The sequence below is a fragment of the Gamsiella multidivaricata genome (assembly GCF_025024155.1).
Source record: "Gamsiella multidivaricata strain RSA 2152 chromosome Unknown BC939scaffold_28, whole genome shotgun sequence".
In the NCBI taxonomy this organism is placed as follows: Eukaryota; Fungi; Mortierellomycota; class Mortierellomycetes; order Mortierellales; family Mortierellaceae; genus Gamsiella; species Gamsiella multidivaricata.
The window spans coordinates 402,817-414,142 of NW_026251736.1; the positions used below are offsets into that span (position 1 = coordinate 402,817).

The 11,326-nt window shown below is 50.2% G+C and overlaps 1 protein-coding gene across 1 annotated transcript; it reads right to left on the bottom strand.

Moving 5' to 3' along the window:
* Window positions 1-3,355: 3,355 nt before the first annotated feature.
* Window positions 3,356-11,326, bottom strand: BC939DRAFT_396531 (FAT domain-containing protein; the record flags this gene model as incomplete). The annotated part of the gene is made up of 7 exons (XM_051552303.1): window positions 3,356-3,789; window positions 3,907-4,385; window positions 4,480-4,991; window positions 5,105-5,317; window positions 5,804-6,205; window positions 6,286-8,307; window positions 8,395-11,326. Coding segments are annotated over 7 exons (6,994 nt in total), but the record flags the coding sequence as incomplete, so codon positions are not given.

Consider the following 11,326-nt stretch of genomic DNA (forward strand, 5'->3'; position numbering starts at 1 on the left):
CCATTGAAACATACTGGAGGAAACCATGCTTACCTGGATGATAGTCCACCTCTTGATCCCTTCCACTGCCCATCGGCCGCACTTTTTTGCTACTCCTTCACACCTGGCTTTCCCATCGTCTATGGCATTATTCCATTCGCTCACTCCCTCCTGTACCTTGTACACATTAGCCATCTCCCGCCGAATTCGCGACCAGCAACTCCGGATCTCGGAGACTATCGCCATTCAGCTGCGAGAGAGTGGTCTGCCGTTCAGCTGCAACCAACACTGCTCCCTACCTCTTCGATACCCTTTCCACTACTACCTTGAACCCACGACGCACTCGCCCCTCTGCGTGTATCCAGCACTAGCCCTGATTGGATTGGAGTTCTAACTGTGAGCGGACGGTGCATGGTTGATACCGCGTCTCACTCGAGGCTAAAGGGAGCGAAGGCTGCAAGAGAAGCAGTTCAAAGAGGGACAAGGGTTAAGCGACGAGAAAAAAGTATACAGAAATCCATCATCCACAAGCACAACAGCAAATAATGTATATCAACCATACCTTTGTGCACTCCAAGCTCCTCCTTGACGAGTCCCAGTGGACTGGGTCGCGCTGCCGTCGAGGCCGTTGTGATCGACTGCCCAGATGGGGCGGAGTGGAGTAGTATCTGCTGCCTGGTGGAGAAAGGGACACTGTTAGAACCAAGTCGCAAACATTCTCTGGCACTAGACTTTAGTGCCAGAAAAAAGTACGATGCCATTCATATCCACAAGGGGAAGAATAACAGAAGCTGGATATTCAAGACATACTTTTCTGAGACTTTGCTAGCCTCTGTGGTGGTTGTATGGCCACTGCTGCTCTTGGATCACTGACCGGGTTGGGTCTTGCTCGGATAACGGAGCAGAGACACCGATAGGCGAAGCAGAGGTGGGATAAACAAGTTTAAGAAAAAAATAAGGGTGTTTGAAATTCAAAGGTGGGCTCAGGCACAGGCGCAGCATCTTGCAGCCATGGGCACAAATCACAACTCACGAAGCAGAACGATCAGCTCCATTCGCACAATAACATACTGCGAGACACCGCGGCGCCACTTGTGTCATCAGTAGATGGATGGGTGGATGGGAAGATACTCTGTGTGCTTTTGGTGGCCTTGGAGGAGGGAAAATGAAAACGAGGCGTCACCGGGTCGCATCCTCATACAATATGTACGTGTGCCTTTACGTACATGGTGCCATTTTGTGGATGAGGAAACTTAGCTGGCACTCCTCTGCCTCATGAAAGGGGTGGTGTCCCAGACGCATCCATCCTCATGCTGCCAACGATTACTCATAGCACCATGACATGTCGTGCTTCATACGAAAAAAGTAGTCGCCGTCCTACTATGAGAGCGGCCAAGGTTCGCACTCCTATTCGATATGGTCGGCTGCGTTCATTAGCTAACCGACTCTTGAGGACTCAGAGCAGTCGAAGAAGCAGGATGTCTGCAGCGCTGTTTCGATTATGTGTGTGCCAGGAAAACTTCTTCTTTGATCGCTGTAAAATACGGTTGGAAGTTCACTTCAACAGCATTACTGAATAAAAGTCATGCGCTGTCTCATACATGCAAATTGACTGCTGTGCTTTTGAACAAAGGGTCCCACAATTGCAAATGGACGAACATGATCCAACGGTTTGATCAGTTGTTCCGAGTGACTACCGCCTTCCAGTATAAAAAGACCATTCTTTTCCCTTCTCTTCTTCCTCATAAATGGCTCAGACCTCTATGGTCCTAGACAATGGCTAGCGGAATGCAATGACCTTTTTGGTACGCACTCTTCCCCTGAAAGTCTCCAGCGTGAACGTGACGCGCACTCTAATCCCCACACACAATGGGTAGAGAGGGACACTTAATGATGGGGTCGGGCACGCGTACCTAGGAGCGAGCAGAAGCACCAGAGTTGTTGACCATCTGAGGATCGAATCGCATTATATCGCGCGGTAATGCGAACTAATTTTTGAAGGCCCCCTTTGGGGCCTTATTCTCTTTACTTCACTACAAAAAAAAAAGAAAAAGAAAAAAGAAAAGAAAAGAAAAGAAAAAGAAAAAGAAAACGACACAAGTGTGGGAAAAGGGAGTTCATGGGGAACAAGACAGAAGCCTGATGCAACGCTCATGTTGCTTTCTGCATTCATCCTGAATCAGATCACCTCGCAACTTATACGGTACTCTATTGGGCGGAGTCTTTCTGTCTCGCCTTCAAATAGAATTTCTGTTCACTATGTCAACACACACGCGTGAAGGAGCCCACGATGCAGCAGCACGCAATAAATTCGCGCGCTGAGCAGGCATCCCTTTTTGTTTGGTCATAACGAAAAGGTTTCCCACGGCTTCTATTTACAACGGTGATTGTCCTCTTTTTAAATCGTATTGCGAATCGTGCTTTGAACCAGCTCGTTTTGTGTTGATACTCGTAGTCCCATTGTTTTGTTAAGCACCAGGGTCTTGGTGTCATGGCCTGTGAACATATGCATTTTTTTTTTCTTCGGGGAACATTGTGTCTGCCAAAGGCTACAAGGCCTTGGCCCAAGTGAAGCTATACGGCTGGTGGTGCCACACTTAGCCAGGCAGCTGTGCAGCAGGTCTGCAACATGCTCACTCCATCGACCATGCTGGCCGCTTCCACTAGATTTCTTCGCATCGATACCGCCACCAAGGTTGCGCCCTGCTGAATCGTATACAAATTTCTAGTGTTTTATGTTTTAGGAAGGAACGCCCTGTTCCTGGACTCCCTTGTGGACAGAAACAGGATGTATGTATAGCGTATTCTTTTTATTTCTACTTTCAGGTGTGCTGGTTCCCTTTAACGCTCACTTTATCCCGTCCTCCTGCTCTATGATTTCTTTCTACGTTTGACTGTCCACCCTATGTGTGGCCTACACATCTCATTTTGCACTAAAGTCATTTCAATTTAGTGCAGGCTTAAGACCATGCAACGTCCATATTTCAAGGACATGGTCAGCGGGTCAAACTTGCATCAAATGCAAACTTTCTGAGTAAAAACGAGACAATATTTCCGCCAACTCATCGATTACAGCTTGCAAATGGATCTCATTAACTCATCGCCAGATCGACTCTGGTCAGCTTCTAGGAATATCTTTCAGCCTCAAGAGACTTTTGTATTTCTTTGTCTGCTTCAGCTACTATCCTATGGTCTATCATCTGTCCTCGAGTAGGGTTTACGCGGGTATTTGTGTTATTTTCAGATGGAGATGTCAAGATCATTGTTACTGTATTTTATACAAATAATAACGAATATATATAAAAAAGAAGCTAACTTTATTACTTTTCTTACAACGTTTCCTCATCTCCCCAAACCTCCCGCAAAGTGGCAACCTTTATAGCCATTGCAGCCATGTGCAATCCATTTGCGCATACTTGAGAGGATTCGAGGCCTGAGAGATCAAATCCAGAATAGTCTGGTTCGCAGGAATGTTGGTTCCACGTCCCTTCTCACGCTCGGGCTTGCAAGACAATAGCGACGTGCGCTTCAGCACCTGCTCTACTGTCGATGTCACTCTTTCGCCCAGGTTTTGCTCATTCAGGGGCTTCATTCCTGCAGTGAACCAGCTCACAAGCTCGTCACGAATAAAGATGCCAAGATACTGGTCAAACTCAAACTCGGGCTCCGTAAGGCAGCGTGCTATCGACATGAGTGAACTCGTGAAAACACCCTCGACTCCTGTCGGGGTGATGAAATGCTGGATGTTGGGCGTGAAGCGGAAGGGCACAGGCTCCGAATTGGAGAATGTGGTGGTTTGTGGAGAAAACACTGGGAAAAAAAGGAATAGCAACGAGCGTTAGCTAGGATCTTCATGTTCAAAGGGGTAAAAAATAAAAGATAATACAAAAGAATCCAAAAAAAAAAAAAAAAAAACCTGGCACTTACCAGGCAACATATCCGAAGTCCAGACATTTCCCGTCTGCAGCGAGATGAACCACTTGGTAGGGAAGCGGTGTCCAATGCTCATGATATACGTGAGGAAGGTGACTGAGGCCATCTGAGATGTAAACTGCTTCCTGATCACCCACAGATCCGTATATGACTTCATATTGCGGACCATAAAGTCCGTGAGGATCGTTTCTGGGATCATTTTGGACGCAATCTCGTCCGCAATCTCCATCTTCAGGTTCAGCATGTCCGCCTGTTTTTTGATATCCAAGCCATCCTTCACTCTAGCAGTGTAATACATGATCGGGTCGTCCTTGTGGATGCCAATCATATTGCAGTGCTCCTCAAAGATACCATGAAGTGAGGCATATGAAGGGTCGTCCTGAAGGATGCGGATCTGTGGTGCCAAAGGAATGATCAGCGGCAGATGGAAGAACAAGTTGCGCTTTCTGCTCTCCTTCTTGCGTTCCAGAATTCTATCAATGCAAATGGTCACAAAATGCATGCATTAGTACCCAAGTTTGATTGCGCACGACAGTTTGCACGAAAAAGCTGTAACTGTGCACCTACCCGTTCAGGATTCGGAAAAGCTGCATCACACGCTCCTCTCTTCGACCTTGTCTTGAAGCCGGCTGCTGCACAATGAACGGGTGGATACTGCCATCGTGACCGCGGATGATCAATCGACGACTGCAGTTCATCGGGCCACGTAAAAGCTCCACCTCCGACTCGAAACGATCGATTCTGACAAAATCGTTGCTGTTGTCTTTCAGCAGTAAATATTGGCCAGGAACCTCCACATCATCAAACTTCTGATGCTGAAACTCTGCCAAGTACTGGCTCCAGTTTTCAAGCTGTTGGCGTCTGGGTTTACTGTCCAGAATGTCTTCAAACTTGTCCCTCCAGCGCTGCAGTCGTGTCACAAACTGGCTAAGAGTGGGCTTGTTAGCTATAAAGTCGTGCACAAAGGCTGCCTTCACCTGAGGCTGAAACAGGTTCTCTGAGAATCGCGTCAAATTTGCCTCAGTGACAGGTGAAAGCTGCTCGTTCTCATTATTGAGAATCAGGCGCTGGAACAATTGCTACGTATTCAAAAAATAAAATAGAAACAGAAATAGAGCATCGTCAATTCATGCTCCCAAGTATCATGTAAAGACTATTGCAGGCATAAGAAGTCAAGAAAAGAGGACGTTACCTGGAAGCTATCAGTTAATAGCGCAACAATAAGGCGATACATATCTTCCTCAGGAGACGGCTTCAGGCGCTGCTGAATTTGATCCACCATGGACTCCATAGACAGCGCCAACAGAGGGAACGCAGTCTTGAGGATGTTCATAATGTCATCAACATGCTCCCACGGCTTACGGATCTGCGAGACACCCGCAGCATTAAGGGCCACTCCGGGGAACTGGGTCGTAATCTGGTTCAGTTTGGCCTGCGCCTGACTGTGCGCCTGCGCGTGAGCCTGCACCTGAGCCTGCGCCTGCGCTTGGATCTGGGCTTGTGCTTGCACCTGTGTCTGGGCCTGCGCAAGAGCTTGGGTCTGTGCAGGAGTCTGTTGCTGTGCCTGCTGCAGCATCAGCGCTTGCAAATTGGCCTGTGCATGGTTCAATGCCTGGGTGTGCAGCTGGAGCTGGGCTTGAGCCTGTGCCAGGTGTTGTGCCGTGGCCTGGACCTGTGCTTGGGCCTGAAGCAGCATCTGCTGTGCTTGCTGCTGTTGCTGCGCTTGTTGCTGCGCTTGCTGCTGTTGCTGCGGCTGCTGTCCCTGTGTCTGCTGTGCTTGGGAAGCCTGCGGTTGCTGCTGCTGACCCTGTTGGGCTGGTTGTTGTTGAGTCTGTTGGGCAGACGAGGCATTTGGAGTCCCTGGCTGTGGTGATTGAGGGCCATTGGCGACATTAGCGTTCGGTGTCGTAACACTAATAGCAGCAGCTGCCGGCGTTGCAGCGGTAGAGGGACTGGTCTCAGTAACTGTTGTTGGTTGTAAGGTAGGTGTCGATGCGGATGCGCCAGTCTGCGCGGTAGGAGTGCCGACCGTGCTAGCAGCAGGCGTTGTTGGCGTGGATGGGGCATTGGTGTTGGCATTGCTGCCTGCTTGACTTGGCGTCTGTTGTCCCTGCTGGCCTGACTGACTAATCTGGGGCGTCTGCGGATCCTTGGAGGTCTGCTGGCTCTGCACCTGATTCTGCTGATTCTGCGAATTCTGTTGCGCTTGTTGCTGAGCCTGTTGCTGTACCTGTTGGCCTTTTCTCATCGTCGTGTACTCCTCTTTCAGTGTCCGAAGTGAAAAGTGCAACGCCTAAAAGATAATGGGTCTTAGAGATTAGTATCACATTCACAAAAAATGAAAACCAGTATTAACAATCAAGAAATACCTACCTGGGGATAAGTCTTGGCAATCTTCATCAAGATGTGACGAGCATGCTTGGCCTCCTTCAGATGCGTGAGTGACAGAAGGAGCTGAGGAATAAAGGTGATCCAGTACCATACAGGAACATCGCCCTTAAATGCCTCAAATGCGCGGTACACGGTACCCTGGCTGTCATCCTGTGTCATCAGCCATTGGATACGGACAAGGTACTTCCTCGATTTGGAACTCTTGTAAATGCCAGCGGCCTGGAGATAGCAGCTGACAGCATGGCTGGCCAACGTAATCTCCTTCGGCTTCTCCTTGAACTGCTGATCGTTGTAATTGCCCCATGCAGCCCATGCCTTGGCAAGACCCAAGTCAATTTGGACAGCGTTCACAAACGCCATATTGGCCTCCTCATGCAGCGAGAGCTTAGCGAGGAACATACCCTTCATCGTGAAGAACTCAGCCTTCTGATTCGGGCTGAAATACATCAGGTTGGTATTGTTGATAACCTCCAGGCCCGTAGTCAACTCAGCCTCGTTCTGGAAGTGACACTTGGCTTGTTCACGCAGCTTCAAGAAGGCCTCCTGGATCTCAATGTTGGGAAGCGTGTAAATCTTGGTCAGCTGGTTGATGCACACCTCCGCGAGCTGGTGCTTTCTAGCAACGTGGGCGAAGCGATTGATGATCCAGGCAGTTTCATGGTATCCTCTATAGGCGAACGAGTTAGAATTCGAGCCCCCAGTTCCAGGCGTGACAGAGGGTAGCTGTTGGATTAGGGGCAGATACGTCTTGTTGATCGCTGAGAAAATGTGCTGGCGCCACGCAACGAGATCACTCCACACGTTAATGTCGTCCCATGTATTTGGCAGTCTTTCCCTCCACGTCTGTAGCGTGCTCTTGAGGTCCTGCGACTTGCTTTCGAGATTGAGCGCAGTCGTGCTGGCAAGGCTCTGGTAAATTTGGTTGGCCTCCGTGAGTTCTACAAACTGCTGGAAGACCTGTAAGAGTGGCACATGTGTCTGGGAAACGACCTCAGGTAAAGTGTGCCACTTCCACAGCGACAGCTGAACACCTTCGTCGCATAGCTTGACAAAGTCTGCATTGTTTGTTTCTGACGACTGAGCATGGGGCTGATTGGCCTTGATCAGGGCCAAGAACGCCTCAAAGACTCTCCGGCGTGGGGTCGGTGCTTCCGTGATCGAATACACCAGCTGCTCCATCATCTCGCGCTCCGCCGTCCAGTCCGATAGTCTCCAGTTGGATTCAAGTAGCAATTCAGTGTTGTTCTCGTGTTTGGCGAGGTCCGCTAAGATATCCCAGCTCTGCAACTTCTGAGTGCAGGTAATCCAATGGTCTTCCCAAAGCGAATACTCTGACTCCGTGAACTGCAGTGCTCCTGTCCTTGCCTTGTTGACAGCACTCTCGTACATGATCTGTGCTTGCTGCCACATTCCATTCTGCTCGTAAGAGATGGCAGCGTTGGTCTCAGAGTACAGACAGCGGCGTCTCCATAGACCATAAAACATGTCTTCCTCGCCCAGTGTCGTGTACAGCTCAGCGAGAGCGTCCAGGGTGCTGTTTCGAAGTTTCTCCTCCTCTTTGAATCCACTTGAATCGCTAGGCTTGCCGTCCGGAATCGAATTCTGCAACAAATGCGTGGCTGTGTGCCAGGCACAGAACCTCTTTCCCAGATACTTGACGAGATGAGGAGGAAGGCGAATTGCGGGGGCGCACCGTGAGATACCTTCCAACAGTGCCTGGATGACATTCGGGCGAGCGTCCTGTTGCTTGCTGTGGTATTCCTTTGCAAGCAAGGGGATAAGAATCTTGGTCAACTCCTGTCTCTCCTTGGTCGAAGTCGCGGACCAATACAATGGGAACAGATCTGTCCAGAGACGGTGGGTGACAGTTGTATCCAGATGCTGAAGCTGCTTAAGCGGCAGAATGACATCGCTCGTATTCAACTGATTGATTTGCGTCAAGAACTCGCGATGCTTAGCGAGAAACGCAGACAGCTCTGGTGAATCTGCGGCGTCAACATCCTCCTTTTCTGTGTATGAGACCCCCACTCGTTGAATCGGCTTTGTCTGTAGCCCGTCTGAGGAGAGTGAAAGGACACGGGGTTTGATAACCACTCCCAACAAAATGTCGAGTGCCTGCTGTAGCCAGCACTGGCCGCCAAGATACTCCCACGACTGTCCACCGATAACGTACGTCAGGCGGGTGTACAGCGAGCGACCGATGCTCCGATCGAAAATTTCTGCAAACTGATTTCGCAAACGTGGGTTATCGCTCCTTGTGCCCATCAAGAACGCTTGCTCGAGCCGCACAGTGAGCTCAGATCGAGCAAAGCTGGGATCGTTGTAGATAGTGACCACGAGCTCTAAAAAGTCCTCAACTAGTTTCTTGTCACCGCGGGTCTCCAGACACATCATCTTGACCATCAGGCTTGCCTTCTCCTTGATCGTGGGGAACGTCTCTGTCTTTCCTGTGACCCACTCTGTCGCCATATCGAGGATGGCACGCGACAGCTCCACGTCGGTTGACTTTTCGATGAGCTGGATCAAAGACACGAGATACCAGCGTCTTTGGTCACCAAGATGGGAAATCCGCAGCTTCAATAGACGAAGGGCTGTTATCAGGAGATTGCTGGGAGAGTCCAGGCCAGTGGACTGGGCAGTACCTGGCGCCGCTGGGGCAATGTGGTCCTTGGTAAGCTTGCTGACGACCTTCATCATACCAGGGACAAAGGCATCGATCGCATCCTGGCGGTGTTGGCATGACGACTGGATCAGTGTCAGAACAGAATAGAGATTCGTCAAAGTTTGGAGTCCGTCGTTGATGATAGCATCCACGGCTGCAATAAAGGATTGGACATCCGACGAAAGTGTCACGGATGCAGCAGCCGAGGCGGAGATATGTTTGTAGATAAGATCCATGATGGGCTGAAGATTGGTCACAATACGGGGGCTGTCAGATAGCAAGCACTTGTCCAGCAGGCGATAAAGCTGTGTGATATGGCTCAAGAACCAAGGGCCAGATTTGTTCTCGAGCAGCACCAAGAGTACCTCCAAAGAGTTGCACGCAACCACCTGGTTCACCTCCGTCAGCTCTGGTGGCAAAAGAGTGCGCTCGAGGAACTGGAGCTTCACGTTCACTTCTGGCCAGAACTCGGCACTCAGAAACTCCCTAAGCAACTCAACTGCGCGGTAAGGCAAACCCTTCTTCGACAACGGTTCCGGGAAAGCGCACGCAAAGCGGACCAGGAAACTGACAACGTTTTCCCGAAGACTGAGATTCGGTGTATATGAGGAAGTGGCCGCAGTTGGCGCAGCTGATGCTTCGCGGTTGGCAGGAGTGTCGACCTCCATGGAGCTCTTGGCTTCTGAGATGCGTCGACGCTCCCACTTGAGGATCAGCTCGGCAAGATTGATGGTCAGGGTTCTGCTCTCCATACCAGCATTCTGTACGAGGCCCAGCTTAGATAGGGTTGTAACAATCTGCGGCAAGAAGTGTTCGCGGCTTTCGTAGAAAAGATCTGGGTGACGAACTAGTAACTGGTACACGTTCATCAACTGGGAGCCACTGTGACCATCCTCAACAAGGACACGCTGAGTCCAACGTGCCCACGTTGGATTCTTGGGCGAATCTGCCGTCATCACGATTCTCTTGGGAAGAACAGGCGCCACAATGTCCAACGCCTGCTTCACAAGGGCCTTGGCTTCCGATTGATGGGCCCGAAGCAGCGCGACGTAAATTTGGATAATGATCTTGCTGGGGGTGTCGTAGGCGGCAATGAATCGAGCGATCAGGACATAGGCAGCCTGCTTTCCAGTAATATCGTCCAGCTTCAAGTAATTCCAGCCAAAGATAATAATATCCTTCCTGGCATCAGCAATGAGGTCAGAAGCAAACTGAAGGATAAGCGAAGTCATTTGAAGAAGTTCGATCCTAAGCGCATCGTCCGAATATTGGATGTCGTCCGGATTCTCATTGAGCAACGGTTGCCAGATCTTGGAGTGAATCTCAGTTATCATAGCATGATCAATTACAGCCAGATAATCGGAAGGGCCACGCGTAAACGCGACCAGGAGCATGGGATTGATGATGACTCTAAGCGATTGCATCTTGACGCTCTGAGATACCTCTCTGTCCTGGAACATGACAAGAAAGTGCTCCAAGATTGCTCTCTTCCTTGCGGCCGGGGCCTTGATCGCAATTTCCTCGATATAGAACATCTTGAGAAAGCTGAAGTCGATCACGGTTTCCTGGGTAAAAATACTGATCATCTCGAATATGACCTCGACGTCGTCCTGGTTGTGCTTGAGATACAGTATGAATGCTTCGACCAGATACTGAGATTCGCGCAATCTCGCTAACGAAAGCGAGTCTTCATTTTGGAGACGTTCGAGACGGCCAGGTGCCCGCCACATGGTCAGAAGTGCATCCAGAACTGGCCGATTCGTAGGAATGAAATCTGGGTTGAACTTGGAGATCGCCCGGGTGATGGTAAGGCCATGGAATTGGACAGCTGGGTCCGCATCTGAGAATGTCTTGGCGATCAGTTTCTCGGGATTACGGACAATCTCTGCTCGAAGTGGGGCCGCAAATTCTGTCGACAAGAGGTCCACGAATAGCCGGCTGTGTCTTTCCTGCGTGAGGCGGTCGAGGAAGTAATCCACGGCTTCGTCACTATATCTGTTAAGGAATTTGAGCAGCGAGTGGCGGAAGGGGCTGGACATGGCGCGACGCAGATGGCTTTCCATCTCGAGCACGACGGTTACCAACTCATCCAAAAAGATATTGGCAGCCTGGGGCAGCAAGCAAAATACGTTCAGGATACCGACAATGATACGGATTTCCTGGTTCTCGCTCAAGGGCTTGCCGGCGCATTCCTGTAGCCTCGTTGGCTCTGCCCATTGCCGCAAATGATCCAGCAACTTCTTTCCGATCTCAACCTTGAAGTAGTTCGTCAAGAGCTCCAGCAAACGCGCCAATCCTTCCAAGCCGGCCACGGTCAGACGCTTGTAATCCGAAAGGTTCATCAAGATTGGCCGAAGACCT